A 17551-nucleotide genomic window follows, 5' to 3' on the forward strand; every position below is an offset into this window, starting at 1 on the left:
AGCCGCTCCCCGATGGGCCGCTACGGCGACAAATGGCAGTTCGCCCACAGCCCGAGCTGCACCCCCTCATCGGGACACCGACCCCCAGGCCCACTGCAAGCACGGAGATCCCAGATCAGCAACTCCAGCCCAGCCCGCTCCAACTCCAGAGGAACACGCTCCCCGTAGGGGCAGAAGCTGATGGTGTGCAAGGTACGTCTTGTTCTTGGGGTGGCGCAGCTCGGGCTGTGGGCGAACTGCCACATGTCGCCGTAGCGGCCCATCGGGGAGCGGATTCCTCTGGAGTTGGAGGGACAGGGAGACACAGCGGCTTTTGAGAATGGTGGGCAATCACTTCCAAAGTTCTGCCCACACCGTCAGTACACCTCTCCTACACTTGTCTCCCGCACTAAGATCATCTCGCAGAGAATGATCCCAGCCTAACCCTCCCTATTCTCTCCTATTCTGCAAGAAAAAACTACATTGAAGACTCAAACTCGCGATCGAGTAACTGCAAACTCGCGACCTTGCGGATATGAGCCGAGCACTCTACCACTGAGCCAGCCGTTAAAATCTACGCTAAAAATCTTCCAATCCGAAAGCCGAAAAATTCCGAATTACGAAAAGTGTCTGGTCCCAAGACTTTCGGATAAAAGGTTGTGCACCTGTACAACTTAATTCTCAAGTGTTGGCCAATATTCACCTCACAAATTTGAGAGATTAAGCAGCCATTCATCTTTTTAACTGTTTAATGAAACCTTACTATACAAAAAGGATTTAATCTGGAAGATAAGAACTACACTTCAAATAATTTATTGCATGCAAAATGCATCGATTTCAGACAAATAATTCAGACAGAGTGCCCAAATCTGAAAAAAAACTTTCTATAATGCATTCCAGCTGGCAGTGTTGAGTCTTTGCAGTCAAGACCACAAATATATCTTAGAATAATGGATCCTCTTATAACCTAAACAAAGCATTAATGCAGCAATACAAGATGTTGGCTGGCGCACATTTTAAAAGCAACTCAATGGCCAAAACCACCCAATTGACAAGGAAATGTCAACAGTAGATTACTAGCAAAAGATCCATTCAGAATTCAAAAGTCATCTAACTATTCTGAACATTAACAAAATTAAAAGTGGATAGCAGTAACAGGATCGGTCCGAGTCAGCATGGATTTACGAAGGGGAATCATGCTAGACTAATCTTCTGGAATTTTTTTAAGATGTAACTAGGAAAATGGACAAGGGAGAGCCAGTGGATGTAGTGTACCTGGACTTTCAGAAAGCATTTGATAAGGTCCCACATAGGAGATTAGTGGGCAAAATTAGGGCACATGGTATTGTGCTGGGGTAGAGTGCTGACATGGATAGAGAAGTGGTTGGCAGACAGGAAACAAAGAGTAGAGATTAACGGGTCCCTTTCAGAATGGCACGCAGTGACTAGTGGGGTACCGCAAGGCTCGGTGCTGGGACCGCAGCTATTTACAATATACATCAATGATTTGGATGAAGGGATTCAAAGTAACATTAGCAAATTTGCAGATGACACAAAGCTGGGTGGAAGTGTGAACTGTGAGGACGATGCTATGAGAAGGCAGGGTGACTTGGACAGGTTGGGGGAGTGGGCGGAAGCATGGCAGATGAAGCTTAATGCGGATAAATGTGAGGTTATCCACTTTGGTAGCAAAAACAGGAAGGCAGATTACTATCTAAATGGTGTCAAGTTGGGAAAAGGGGAAGTACAACGGGATCTGGGGGTCCTTGTACATCAGTCTATGAAAGTAAGCATGCAGGTACAGCAGGCAGTGAAGAAAGTGAATGGCATGTTGGCCTTTATAACAAGAGGAATCAAATATAGGAGCAAAGAGGTCCTTCTGCAGTTGTACAGAGCCCTAGTGAGACCACACCTGGAGTATTGTGTGTAGTTTTGGTCCCCTAATTTGAGGAAGGACATTCTTGCTATTGAGGGAGTGCAGCGTAGGTTTACAAGGTTAATTCCCGGGATGGCGGGACTGTCATATGCAGAGAGAATGGAGCAGCTGGGCTTGTACACTCTGGAGTTTAGAAGGATGAGAGGATATCTCATTGAAACATATAAGATTGTTAAGGGCTTGGACACGCTAGAGGCAGGAAACATGTTCCCGATGTTGGGGGAGTCCAGAACCAGGGGCCACAGTTTAAGAATAAGGAGTAAGCCATTTGGAACGGAGATGAGGAAACACTTTTTCTCACAGGGAGTTGTGAGTCTGTGGAATTCTCTGCCTCAGAGGGCGGTGGAGGCAGGTTCTCTGGATGCTTTCAAAAGAGAGCTAGATAGGGCTCTTAAAAGTAGCGGAGTCATAGGATATGGGGAGAAGGCAGGAATGGGGTACTGATTGGGGATGATCAGCCATGATCACATTGAATGGCGGTGCTAGCTCGAAGGGCCGAATGGCCTACTCCTGCACCTTATGTCTATTGTCTAAAATGTTATTCAAAGAGTTGCACATTTAGAGTTATAATGTGATGCTTGTACATTTCCAGTTCAGCAGTGTCTAGTCAACTTATTATTCACTAGCATATTGGGAAGATTGTTTGATAGTTAAGTTATGGTCCTGTCCCACATAGGCAATTTTTTGGGCGACTACAGGCGACTGCCGAAAACATTTTCAATGTTGAGAATTTTTCGGCAAAAGGTGGCGACAATTTTTGCTGTCATAGGTTGATGTGGGTGTTATCATAGGTGCTGTCGTAGGTTGTCGCCAGGTGTCGTATGTGAATTCCTTTAAAAGTAGTCCCTGGCAGTCGCCTAAGTGGGATAGGCCCATTACCAGGGGGGAGAGAACTTTGGACCACTGCTACACACCGTTCAGGAAAGGCTACAAGGCCATTTCACTCCCTCCCCTAGGAAAATCTGACCACGCTGCCATTTTCCTGTTGCCGGAGTATAAACAGAGGATAGTTCGGGAAGCGGTAGAGACGAGGGACGTAAAGCGGTGGTCCGACCAGTCAGAGGCCATGCTGCAAGATGCACTGAGTGATGTCGACTGGAATATGTTCGAAGCAAGTTCCAGTGACGTCAGTGAGTTCGCGGAAGCAGTCACGGACTTCATCGCAACAGTAACCGACAACATCGTCCCCACAGTAAGGGTAAGCACCTTTCCGAACCAAAAATCCTGGGTAGACAGGTCTGTTCGCGTGGCCCTGAATGCTCGCACCGCTGCCTACAACTCGGGCCTGGCATCAGGAAACATGGACGTCTACAAGGCAGAGACCTACCGACTGCGAAGGGCGGTGAAGGACGCAAAGAGAAGGTACAGACAAGATGGAGTTACAGATGGAGCAGCAGGACACCAGAAGCCTGTGGCAGGGGCTACGGATTGTGACCAACTACCGGAGCACCCCTCCCTCATCCGCAAGTGCCGGCACCTCCCTAGCTGATGACCTGAACTCCTTTTACGCTCGTTTCGAGAGGGGCAACACCACTCCAGGTCTGCCGACTATCGACAATACTGCCAGCGGGCTGGCTACCGAAGCTGAAGGGAGGAATGTGCACACATTCTCGCTGTCCGAGCATGACGTGAGGAGGGCTCTGACACGGGTGAACACGAGAAAAGCTGCAGGCACCGATGGCATCTCGGGGCAAGTACTCAAGTCCTGTGCTACGCAGCTAGCTCCAGTGCTCACTACATTATTCAACCTCTCCCTGGACAAGTCCGTGGTCCCTGCCTGCTTCAAAAAATCCATCATTGTACCGGTACCAAAAAATGCCTCCCCAGCCTGTCTGAATGACTACCGTCTGGTGGCCCTTACCTCGGTAGTCATGAAATACTTTGAGAGGCTGGTGAAGAAACACATCTGCGCCTTCCTCCCTCGGAACATGGACCCGTTGCAGTTCGCATACCGTCCGAACAGATCCACGGACGATGCGGTCTCCCAGGTCTTGCACACCGCTCTCTCCCATCTGGATAGCCAGAAGGGGGGGCTACGTGAGGATGCTGTTCATAGACTACAGTTCAGCCTTCAACACGATAGTCCCCACCAGACTGGCCGGGAAGCTAATGGAATTAGGGCTCAACACCTCCCTGTGTGCCTGGGTCCTGGACTTTCTCACCGCCAGGTCCCAGGTAGTCAAGATGGGAGGGAATACATCAAAGTCCCTCACCCCGAGCACAGGTTCGCCCCAGGGTTGCGTCCTCAGCCCCCTATTGTACTCCCTGTACACACATGACTGTGTGGCTAGGTTCAGCTCCAACTCATTAATTAAGTTTGCTAATGACACTGTGGTGGTGGGCCTGATCGCAGACAACAACGAGAAGGCCTACCGGGAGGAGGTGGCTGGTCTAGCACTCTGGTGCCAGGATAACAGCCTCCTCTTGAACATCAAAAAAACGAAGGAGCTGATCATGGACTTTAGGAGGGCACATCATCCGAGGCCGTACACTCCATTGAGGATAAATGGGGATCCTGTGGATAGGGTGAACTGTTTTAAATATCTGGGCGTCCACATCTCCGAGGATATGACATGGGCATCACACGCCTCAGCACTCGTGAGTAAGGCAAGGCAGCGCCTTTACCACCTCAGGCAATTGAGGAAATTCAGAGTGTCTCCGAGGATCCTCCAGTGCTTCTACGCAGCGGCGGTGGAAAGCATCTTGTCCGGGAACATTACCATCTGGTTTGGGAATTGCTCTGCCAAGGACAAGAAGGCTCTGCAGAGAGTAGTGCGTTCGGCCGAACGCACTATGGGAACTTCACTTGCCCCCCTGCAGGAACTATACATCAGGAGGTGCAACTCCAGAGCAAACAATATCATGAGAGACCCCTTCCACCCCTGCAACGGACTGTTCCAGCTGCTACGGTCAGGCAAACGCCTCCGTTGCCATGCGGTGAGAACGGAGAGGTTGAGAAGGAGTTTCTTCCCAGAGGCCATTCGGACTGTAAACGCTTATCTCACCAGGGACTAACTCTACTGAACGTTTTTCCTTCCATTATTTATTATGTAAAAGAATATGTGTGTTATGATTGTGTTTATAGTTTGTTTGGTTGTTTGTCTTTTGCACAAAAGTCCGCGAGCATTGCCACTTTCATTTCACTGCACATCTCGTATGTGTATGTGACAAATAAACTTGACTTGACTCGACTACAGATTATGAGTTTTACTGGACTATTTGGCCATGCTGATATTTTGGCACCTGGATTTTTTGGTGTTTGCTGTGCTCCCTTTCAATTCACCATATTCATTGAAAAATACTGCACAATATCCAATAAAGTGAATTAAAAGTCTTGGTGTACTAACAAGAGTAACATCCAAAGATGAAAAACCTGCCAGATTATTGGAGTTTTCCATTAAAAAAAACCCATCTAGGACCATTAGGCAAGTTACATTAAAATGCTTACATTGGGGAAAGTACCACACCATAATTTCTCTACAGTTAATGTTCTGTTTCCAATTCTCAACTAAACCCCATTCCTAACTTGTCTAGCAGTTAATACCACTAATCTACACATTTAAACTTGGACTGAATAATTCAACTATCTCACCTTATTCTGCAGCCACGGAACATGCCTGTATCCACCAAATAGGGGCAGACTAGTGTCATCTTGATCCCATCTTTGTCAGTTGCCTTCAACTCGTGGCTTAAGGATTCGTGAAATCCTATTGCTCCAAATTTGCTTGCACAGTAATCCTAAATGGCATAATAATTAACAAGTCAGAACATTTTGCATCTCAACTAGTATGCTCAACCAAAAACACTAGTTCATGCTTGGTTCATGGTCAACAGATGTGTCAACACAAGTTATTAGCAATGGTCCTCCACAAGTTCTAGGAGACGGCTGCTAAAATTCTAGTGGGACGCAAAAGATTCTACAGAGAATTATTTCAAATTCCAAGCACCATCACTGATCAGACCTTGAGACAAAGGGATGAAAGGATGCAAGTGAAATGGGAGAAAAAACCTTAACAAGCTAGCACTTAGTAGAAGTAATACAATTAAGTTGATCGTGGACAAGTGGAAGAGTTGGGATGGGGAACTGATGTTTTTTCTCCACCATCTTAATCTTCGCATTTTCCTCTATTGTCCATTTGTAAACAGAACTGAGAAAAATAACTGAAGAATTTAACCAAACACTGTACAACTGAATTAACTTTGTCTATTTGGGAAATGGTTGAAAATTTAAATGTAACACCATGTGCTGGACTAAGTCAGCGGGTCACGTGGCATCTCTGAAGTATATGATCGGGTCAGGTCGGGACACTTAATGCTCAAACAGCATAACCATGACCAAAATTCAAATCTGCACAAAAAGGTATATCCAGAGTGTAAATCAGCCAAACAGGGTAGGGAGAAGCACTGCCACACTGAATACCAGATTAACCAAGTTTCCAGCAGTTTTTTTTTTCAATTAGTCTCCAGCATCTTAACATACACTTCTAAAGGACTCTTTTTTTGGCAGAATTTTCATTCTCCATGGTACCTTTGTTCCCACCAGCATAACATAGTTCTTCATAGGGGTAGTTCTTCAGCCAAAGCCATCTGAATTATTGCCCCTCGCCCAAATTCTTTACAAGAGAATATCCATCAGTTTTAATCAACAAGATTCCACCAGACAGCTTCCCTTTCCTTTCCATAATTCCTAAGTGGACTACTGTTCCATGACCATCAACTATTTCCCATGTAACCATAGAAGATGCAACACCTGCTGTTAATTTTGTCTTTTCTCACTGTCCAGGAGTGCACTTCTTTCAATTTTGTGAACTGCATCCAGATCTCACAATGGGGTCCCCACTACATTTGCAAAACCAATTGCAGATTGGGCGAGTGCTCAGAGACTCCTTTTAGTCCATACATTGAGTGTTTAATTGCCTGTGATTTGAACTCTGCACCATACACCAATTCATCTATGGGACCTCCTACACTGTTCCAACAAATCTTAAGAAACAACTTCATCCTCTATTTAGACATGCTGCAGCTTTTGAGAATCAATATTGAATTCAACAATAGCAAGCTCTTCATTTTCCTTGTTTGTATCAGAACCATCCAGTCTGCTGCAAGGTTATTTATCTAGAATATTACGTTTCTTGTCAGAGTCCATCCGAGTCATTGGGCATTTCAAGCATTTCCTCCAGGTTCAGGTCCCAACAACAGCTCCAGTCTGCATTTATGAATATGAATGGGTCACGTAGGGGAGAAAATAATTGACCTCCATGTATAGAATCACCTCAGTAATTCAGGTCTTTCCCACAGATATTGTGTGTCCTATTCATTCCTCCTCTCAATTAAAAACAACGAATTTTCTGGGTCTGACAAAAAGGTTTTTTTGACTCACGAAAAGTTAGTCGTCTATTTTCAGAGATGTGGCCTAACTGGAAGCACTTACAGAATTTTGTTTTGAGGTTTAAAATCAGCCACGATCCACCGAAAGAGTTATTTAGCTATTGAATACTTGGGGCATTTTGGGACCACTAATGCAGCTTCACATGTGCCCCAACTTCCTTTGTCAATCATGACTAGCTTCCAGGTGGAAACCGCTGCAATGTCAATCAAGGACTAAACACTTGCATCAGCTCATAGGATGGGACATTGGGCAAAGCGTACAATAATAATAATAATAATACATTTTATTTATTGGGCGCCTTTCAGACATCTCAAGGACACCTTACATAGATTAACAGGAATATAAACATATAATCAGAATAAAATAAATAATAAAGACATCACAGAAACACAAATTAAAAACAGAATTCAGTTCAAAAACAAAAAATCAAAAACACAATATGAAGAGAGAGCAGCGGCAGCTAAAGCGCGCCAGCGTCCACTCTCCCTTCACGACAGCCATCTTGGACCAAGACTAACAGGATTACGTACAGACAAAAAAATCATCCCCCCACAATGGATACCACTGTGGGGGAAGGCACAATGTCCAGTCCCCAACCCCAAGTTCACCCAAAGTCAGGCCTATTGAGGCCACCGCAATTGCCTCTACGGAGGCCCGATGTTCCTGGCCGTTCTCACCGGGTGGTGTTGCCCCGGCGTCGGGAGAGTCCTCTCAGCGGCTGGGCCACCTGGAACGGCCGCTTCCTAGCTGGAGACCGCGGCTTCCGAAGCTGACAAGGCCGCGCCTGTTTGGAGCTCCCAGGCTCCCGATGTTGAAGTCGGCGCCGCCCGCTCCGCAGACCCGCAGCCCGGAGGTGTCGAACACGGCGGTCACAGTTCACCGGTGCTCCAGCGCGTCGATCCAGCGCGGCGACCCAGGCAAGGCATCGCCCGCTCCGCTCCACGATAGCGCCCCAGCGCTGCGCCGCCACCGAGGCGCTGGGCGGTCCCCGCCAGGAAACGGCGCTCCAAGCCCGCTGGTAGGCCACGAGGACTGGTCGACGGGCAGCCCGGAGAAAAAGCTGCCTCACCGACCAGGTAGGGACCTAGAAGTAAAATTGACCCCTACCCCCCACATTAAAAAGTCCATATCTCCAAACATCACTAAACAGGACTCACTAAAAACTTTTTAAAAAAGCGAATTAAAACGGACGGCTGCTGGCTAGCAGCCGTTCCCCAAGATGGCTCCTCCTACACTGCATGCATCTGCTCAAATTCAAACAAAGACTGCACTCATGAAGTCTCCCTGGCAAAGCATACACCCAATTGCTCCCTGTAGCATTGTTCACAAGTTGGTCCAGGTCCGTCAGATCTTTAGAAGGAGCCTCCTGCCTGCCATCAAATCTTAGTAAAACATTATTCATGTGTTGAGACGAGAGACGACGGATGCTGGAATCTGGAATTCAAAAAAAACTGCAAGAAGAAATCAGTAGATTAAGCAGTATCCATGGAAGTAAAAAGGGTTCAATGGGTGTTTTATTGTCACGTGTACCAATGAAGGTACAGTGAAACTTGATTTACCGAAAGGATGATCATTTCAGGTGGCCACTTAAGAACAATGCAAAGGCATTAAAAAGGGCCCCACAGATGACTGAAGAATGGTTCCCGAGATAAGGAACTAGGGTTATAGTTACATGGAGCGATTAGGGGTTGGGATTGTTTCCTTGGAGAGAATAATAAGGAGAGATGTGATAAATGTATATAATGATAAGGCGTTAAGGGCCTGTCCCACTTTCACGACCTAATTCACGACCTTTTTTTACTCGTGGACATTTTTCATCATGCTAGAAAAAACGCCCCGACCTACTTGATGCCACGAGTACCTACGACTAGCATCACGGCCTGCTACGACCTACTCACGACTTCGTGATGACCATGCTGCGAGTACGAGTCAAGGGCAAACTCGGCAGAGGTCGTGAATTAGGTCGTGAAAGTGGGACACGCCCTTTAGGGTTCTTTATGGTGGAGGGTGGCTGGATTAAAGCTCAGATGCAAGGGGATCAAATTGAGTATGATGATATTTTTGCATCAGGCAGCATCTTTGGAGGGAATGAACAGATCATCATAATCATACTTTATTAGCCAAGTATGTGTGCAACAATTTGATTTGCCATTTAGTCATACCAATAAAGAAGCAGCAAAACACACAAAATAAATTTTAACCTAAAGATCCAACACAGTAACTCCTCCACATTCCTCACTGTGATGGAAGGCGAAAACAAAAGTTAAATCTCTTCCTTTCTTTGTTCTCCCACGGTCGGGGGCCTCGAGCCTTCCGTTGTCGGGGCGATCTTGGTTCCCGTAGCCAACGGTCAACCCCTCCACATTGGGGCAATAAAGTTCCTGCATCGGGGGGGTGGGGGACCTCAGCTCACCTGCGCCGGGCGATCGGACCCCGGGTCGGGCCTAGTCGAACATCTTACGGCTTGGAGCTTCCCGACATCAGTCTCCACCCGAAACTGCGAGCTCCTCGATGTAGAAATCCGCAGGCCACAGTTGGAGCGTTGATCCCAGGCAAGGGATCGCAGGCTCTGATGGCAAGTCCACGGCCCCGCAGTGGGGGTCAAAGTCAGTCTCGAGTAAGACCGCCAGCTCCAAGATGTTAGGCCGCAGAGCGACCAAGGATAAGATCCGGAAAACAGTTGCATCTCCGGCAAGGTAAGAGATTGAAAAAAGTTTCCTCCGACAACTCCCCCCCCCCCCCCCCCCCCCCCCCCGCATAAAACAAACCAGAGAACATGAACACATACTTTTCAAAGCATACTAAAAATAACAAAAAAGACAAAAAGACAGACAGACCATTGGCGAGGCTGCCAGATGACCTAGAGTGTAGGAACCTTTCAGACCAGAGAGTGTTGCTCTGGTGAAAAGCAATTACAGACGTGGACCAAATGGCATCCTTCTGCTCTGCAACAATGCTGTAGTTTTTTATCTAATCACCTGTGGCACTCAAATTACATTACTGTCAGAATTTCTACGTCAACATCTTGGAGTTACTAATCACCAAAAAACTAAACTGATCCAGCTACAGGTGTAAGAACAAACTACAGGCTGGGAATGTAAAAGTAAGCAACTCACCGACAAAAACCTCTCATCTACAAGGCACGAGTCAGCCTGGAATTGGCTGCATTAACTAGGAAATCTGCACTCAACAAATAGAGAGTCTTCCAGCACAGAATCTGGCCCTTCAACCCAACTTGTCCATACTGACCAAGATGTCCATCTGAGCTAGTCATATGTATCTCCATTTGACTTGTATCCCTCCAAATCTTCTCTATGCATGTACCTACCCAATTTTCTTTAATTTTATTTATTTATTTTTACACAGTTGTTATAGTACTTCCCTCTACAACTTTATCTGGGAGCTTCTTCCATATAACCAACACTGCAAAAGCTGCTGCACAGGTTCCTTTTAAATCTTTCCCAGTCACTTTAAATTTATGCTCTCTAGATTTAGACTTTTGTATCCTGGAAAGGAGACCTTATCTATGATCTTCTGGTTTTATACATCTTATAAAGACACCCCTCACTGTCCTACACTTTAGGGGGAATAATAGTCCCAGCATATCCAGTCACTCCTAACTCAGGTCTTCTCGTCAAGGCAACATCCTTGCACATATATTCTGCATTCTTTGAGCTTAAGCAAAGTACTGCAACCAGAACTGCATACAAGTACACCCAGCGCAGGCACACCAATGAATTGTACATTGTAATACATCAACTCATGTACTCAATGCCATGAATGATGAAGGCAAACATGTTTTACTCCATTTTCACCACTATCAATAGATCTATACCATCCAAGGCAAAAACAGTCTCCAAGATTTGAAGCCATCTACTACCCAAAAAAATAATTTATGCCAATACCAGTAGTGGGTGCAGTGTGTATCATCAGATAGAGACACCTCAGGCTACTCCAAACAGCATTGCCCCGTGAACAATTCTACAAAGAATAAGAACTGTGGGTACATGTGAACATCACAACCTGCATATTCCTCAAAATAATGCACCATAGCATCTTGGAAATATGTCACTTGTTTATTCATTGTCATTTTTCCAAGTCCTGGAATTCCCTATCGGATAGCATAGAGTCCCTTCACTATAAAGACTTCAACTGTTTAAGGGAATGGCTCCCCACAAGGCTAACATCAATTGCCCTTGATTGGCATCCACATTTCCAAAATAGTAAGGCCAGCAAGATCAAAAGGGGGTCTTAAAGTTTAAAAAAGTCTCAAAGTTCTTTGCAGTCATTTGACTTTAGGTTATATTGTACTCTTGCACTCCTTTTGCCATTAAATAGAAAACTATTTTTTCCATTAAATGGAAATATAGTTTTCTATTTAATGGCAAAACGAATGCTAGGACTGCCTGCTTTATACCACAATATTAATTAAATGGCACTGCAACATGGTACTTGCATAGGAGTAGAAACAGTGTCAGTGACAGCAATTTTATTTTATTTTAATTACAAGCAGCTGTCAATCACAACTTTTAGATCACAGTCAAACTGTGATTTGGCTTCATTTTGAGAGAAATCCAAGAATGTGGTGACATGTTTTTTTTAAAACAAATCTCTGATAAAATGAAGTTTTTGGCAGGATGGGGTAGTGGAAACAAGTTAGCATGCATACAAACATTTTGCTCACACGTTTGGCCACTTTCAATTTTTCTGCTTAAGCAACATTAATTATTCCAGTATGGCACCACTATAAATTGATTCAAGAACTGTGCACACAAGAGAATAGTTGTAAAGAAATCAATGCAAAGAATGGGGAAGCAAGAAGTTAAAATGTGACCAGATGCAGACAATGAGAATGTTAGATAAGGTTGTGTCAACCACAATTGGCCTTAATTTTGGAAATATGGGTACCAGTAGCCAATGGGACATACAATTGCAAATCCATAAAACTCAAATACAGCTATGTTGAAGTACATTTAAGGCATGATCATGCAAAAATAGGTCAACTCTTAATTGCTGCCAATGCCCCATGAAGTTGTAGTCCTTGAAATACAGCTAAAAGGGAAACAAGTTTTCCACCTGCTCAAAAATAGAATTGTAAATAGCTAGACTTAATATCAGCTAGTTGCATCCTCATTTTTGAGGATATACCAGTAGTTTGCCTAGAAAATTTAGAGCAACTGCTCAGACATTAAGACAATGCATTTAATTCTAATCCTTAAAAATGATCACACCTTAATGCACCATTTTACCTTCTGTAAAATAAAAAATATTTTTGCAAGATAGTTTAAAGTAAACAAACCTCAACACCAGCAGTGCTGAATAGCCCAAGGGAACTTGCCACTGTTACAATATGGCCATGGTTCATTTCCAGCATCTTTGGAAGAAATGCCTTGGTGGTCTGTAAAGAAGAAGTCAGAAATTAATAGATCCTCCACAAACTGTACTAGGAAATTAAGCATAAAAAAGTTCAACCATTAGGGCCAGTGAAACTCTGCCTCAGCCATTTGTTGCAGCTCCTAAACCTTTCAATCGATACATTGCCAAGCTCATTTTGGTTTCAGCATTTGCACACAGATGTAGGAAGTGGATGGGAAAGCTAGGGATCAAAATTAAAAATGGAACTGCTGCAGAGATTTTAAAAAAGGTATGGAGAACAAAGGAAAAAAAAAATCAACTGAAGATAATTATCTGGGTCGATTTCAGCAATAGAAGCAAACTGCTAATATAGCTAGGTGTATTTTTTGAGGCAATTTTTTAAAACTTCCATATGATCAATGCTGATGATTAGAAAGGTAACTCAATCATTGTTCACAATAGCATAGTCTGCATTTTACAGTAATGGTTAAAACTGAGAAGTTTTCTTGAGCAGTTTCCTTCAGGTGGGAAAACCAGTATTTGACAGACATATTTTCCACAATAATATCCATTTTGAATGTTTAATCATATGCCTCACCATCTTATTGTCATTACATTTGAAGGAAACAGCAACAGGATATGCCAAAATTCGGGAGTTTGGTTAATGAATTTTGGCATATCCTGTTGCTGTTTCCTTCAAATGTAATGACAATAAGATGGTGAGGCATATGATTAAACATTCAAAATGGATATTATTGTGGAAAATATGTCTGTCAAATATGTCACACAAATTAGCATCCCAATATATTCCCCATGCTGGTATTGATCAATTATACCAAGTCAACATTAAGCAAACCAAGTCCACAGCACATCCCTACAGAGAACAGTTGCACAAACATTCCAAAACAGCTCCTCAGAATTTAGCAGGAAGAATCAAGGTGGGGGTGTGGGGGCAGCAGTGGTGGGAAGGAAAGGCAGTTAGTTACTGATCATATTTTAGGTGCATTTTGCAAAACATCTGAAGGTTGAAAGAATTGATTTCAGGATTTAACAGCAAGACCAAATTTTAAGCTTGAACCAAGTTTTAAATAAAGCACTATAAAATTGGACACTAAACTGTATTGTGTTAAGGATAACACTGCTGGCATGTACGATTAGTTAATAGCTTGGCAAGGGCACAAAAATGGTAAAAATGTCAAGAATTATACGAACAGCCCGTGTAAAGAAAAGCAGCCAACGATACAGTTTGATTGGCATAACAGGGTGTAGGCAAAGGTAGCAATCACACTAAATTAATATCAAGGTATGATATCAGTCACTTCTCTAACAAACCAGTTGAATTTACAGGGTTATTTCATGAAACTTAATTCCCTTAATAACTTAATAAGTCAGGAAACTCAGGACTCCCACACAAGGATGCACAAATCGAAAAGTCCCAAACTTCCTGACCATGTTCAGTGGACTTGCCAACTACTGTGCTGGAGTCCTCATGGGAGCATGAACTTCCTGGCATGGATTCAGCAATTCCATTCAGCAGCTCCATTCATGAGAGGAACCGCTTCAAGTAAACCGAATTTTAAGCGAGTAACTTCAAATTAATACTTTAGTTTTGTAATTAAGTCTAATAAAAATGATAAAGCTTGAAATTCGAAACTTAAAAAACTGAGTTAGGGAAGTTCTGCTTAGTCAGCCGTCAATTTAAAATCCTCACCCATATTAATCAACTTCTTGCACTGCTGCAAGCCCGCTTCAACTTCCAACATGGCATAAACCCTGGATCTCAAATTCAATTATATCAAAAATGAAGCCTTCATTTTATCAAAATGAGCTAGTTGCTGCCCAGCGTCCTGGTCATTTCCAATAATACTCCCTTTAATTCCCACCCAAGGATTTCTACCATATGTGGTGTTTTGCATTTCAATCCTAGCATTTTTCTCTCCCATATAATGCCACTAAGATTTGCCATTATCAAGCTTTCACCATCCTTTATCAGTAAGTATGTGTTCTAATGACTGTTGACTGTTCCAATGAATGCTGCCTGGCCCAAGTATTTCCAGCGATGCCATATCCAGGGCTGCCAACTCTCACACTTTGAGCATGAGAATCATGCATTTCAACCAATTCTCACGCCCTCACGCTGATGACAGAATTCTCATGCTGTCTTCAGTCCTTGCACAGCACAGTTTGTCTCTTTGCGCCACATGACAGCGATCTGCACGGTCTGGGGAAGTGCGTTGGTCCCGGGCAGCGGGTGTTAGTGCCTCTGTGTACCGGCTACGAGCGCTGTGCTGCCGGCTGCCGCTGCAGCCTCCCTCCCTCCCTCTCTCCTGCCCTTCAACTCACACGGCAGCGCCAGCGCCACCAATCCACGCCGCCAATCCGGCTCTTAAAAATAGCGGAATCAGAGGATATGGGGAGAAGGCAGGAATGGGGTACTGATTGGGGATGCGCAATCACATTGAATGGCGGTACTCGATCGAAGGACCGAATGGCCTACTCCTGCACCTATTGTCTATTGACCTGTTTTGCTTCACAAATAATGGAGGAAGGAATTGCAGATGCTGGTTTAAACTGAAGATAGACACTAAAAACTAGAAAAACTCAGCAGGACAGGCAGCATCTCTGGAGAGAAAGAATGGGTAATGTTTCGGGTCGAGACCTTCAGACTCTAGAGGTTGAAAACCAGCCATAAAACACAATGACTGGAGATGTGTGTTATCCAACTAAGGGCAGAAATCAGAATCATGTGTTCATCTTTATTGACGAGACACCATAATAAATATTACAGAAAAAATAATTTAATGGGGTGGCACGGTGGCGCAGCGGTATAGTTGTCGCCTTATTACCACATGGGTTTTCTCTGGATATTACAGTTTCTCCCATATCCGAAAGAAGTGCCGGTTTGCAGGTTAATTGGTTTCTGTAAATTGTCCCTGGCATGATGGATGGAATTGGTATATGATAGATTAATATGATGGACTTGGTTGGGCTGAAGGGCCTGTTTCCATATATTTTTTACATATATATCTTAATTTCGTTGAACCATATGTGGCATTGAATATGTGGCATTATTTTCGTCTTGTTTCTATATTCAAAGGGTAAGGTTGATTAATTTATTTGTGCAGAACAGTGATGGAAGTCCGACTCTTGCCTTCCGACTCTTACCTTGCCTTGCCCGGTAGTGGGGAAACTGCTAGAGTCAGTTATTAAAGATGGGATAGCAGCACATTTGGAAAGTGGTGAAATCATTGGACAAAGTCAGCATGGATTTACAAAAGGTAAATTATGTCTGACGAATCTTATAGAATTTTTCGAGGATGTAACTAGTAGCGTGGATAGGGGAGAACCAGTGGATGTGGTGTATCTGGACTTCCAGAAGGCTTTCCACAAGGTCCCACATAAGAGATTAGTATACAAACTTAAAGCACACGGCATTGGGGGTTCAGTATTGATGTGGATAGAGAACTGGCTGGCAAACAGGAAGCAAAGAGTAGGAGTAAACGGGTCCTTTTCACAATGGCAGGCAGTGACTAGTGGGGTACCGCAAGGCTCAGTGCTGGGACCCCAGCTATTTACAATATATATTAATGATCTGGATGAGGGAATTGAAGGCAATATCTCCAAGTTTGCGGATGATACTAAGCTGGGGGGCAGTGTTAGCTGTGAGGAGGATGCTAGGAGACTGCAAGGTGCCTTGGATAGGCTGGGTGAGTGGGCAAATGTTTGGCAGATGCAGTATAATGTGGATAAATGTGAGGTTATCCATTTTGGTGGCAAAAACAGGAAAGCAGACTATTATCTAAATGGTGGCCGACTAGGAAAAGGGGCGATGCAGCGAGACCTGGGTGTCATGGTACACCAGTCATTGAAAGTGGGCATGCAGGTGCAGCAGGCAGTGAAGAAAGCGAATGGTATGTTAGCTTTCATAGCAAAAGGATTTGAGTATAGGAGCAGGGAGGTTCTACTGCAGTTGTACAGGGTCTTGGTGAGACCACACCTGGAGTATTGCGTACAGTTTTGGTCTCCAAATTTGAGGAAGGACATTATTGCCATAGAGGGAGTGCAGAGAAGGTTCACCAGACTGATTCCTGGGATGTCAGGACTGTCTTATGAAGAAAGACTGGATAGACTTGGTTTATACTCTCTAGAATTTAGGAGATTGAGAGGGGATCTTATAGAAACTTACAAAATTCTTAAGGGGTTGGACAGGCTAGATGCAGGAAGATTGCTCCCGATGTTGGGGAAGTCCAGGACAAGGGGTCACAGCTTAAGGATAAGGGGGAAATCCTTTTAAACCGAGATGAGAAGAACTTTTTTCACACACAGAGTGGTGAATCTCTGGAACTCTCTGCCACAGAGGGTAGTCGAGGCCAGTTCATTGGCTATATTTAAGAGGGAGTTAGATGTGGCCCTTGTGGCTAAGGGGATCAGAGGGTATGGAGAGAAGGCAGGTACGGGATACTGAGTTGGATGATCAGCCATGATCATATTGAATGGCGGTGCAGGCTCGAAGGGCCGAATGGCCTACTCCTGCACCTAATTTCTATGTTTCTCTGTTGTTCTATCTATCTCTATCTCTATATCTCTATCGCTCTATCGCTCTATCTCTCTATCTCTACACACATAGAAAATAGGTGCAGGAGTAGGCCATTCGGCCCTTCAAGCCTGCACCCGGCCATTCAATATGATCATGGCCAATGATTCATGATATATATGAAAACAGCATGAATATAATCTGATTTCCATACATGAATATAGTCATTCATGTGCTGCACCTGTTGATCAGAGCTTGGCTTTATTGTGGAATGTAATTAGGAATGTAATTTAGCCTAACCTTATTCATACCTAATCCAATTTAAAGCACAAATGTTGCATTTAAGTGTAAGTTTAAC

At 44.2% G+C, this 17551-nt stretch overlaps 1 protein-coding gene across 1 annotated transcript in view; it reads right to left on the reverse strand.

Moving 5' to 3' along the window:
• rdh10 (retinol dehydrogenase 10) overlaps positions 1–17551 on the reverse strand; it is a 59135-nt gene that overhangs the window by 10871 nt on the left and 30713 nt on the right. The window contains exons 2-3 of the mRNA XM_033019296.1: positions 12604–12702; positions 5508–5653 (exon numbers count right to left, since the gene is read on the reverse strand). Coding sequence (XP_032875187.1) covers positions 5508–5653; positions 12604–12702 — 245 coding nt within the window. The remainder of the gene's footprint in view (positions 1–5507; positions 5654–12603; positions 12703–17551) is intronic.

The sequence above is a fragment of the Amblyraja radiata genome, chromosome 4 (genome assembly GCF_010909765.2).
Source record: "Amblyraja radiata isolate CabotCenter1 chromosome 4, sAmbRad1.1.pri, whole genome shotgun sequence".
Taxonomy (NCBI): Eukaryota; Metazoa; Chordata; class Chondrichthyes; order Rajiformes; family Rajidae; genus Amblyraja; species Amblyraja radiata.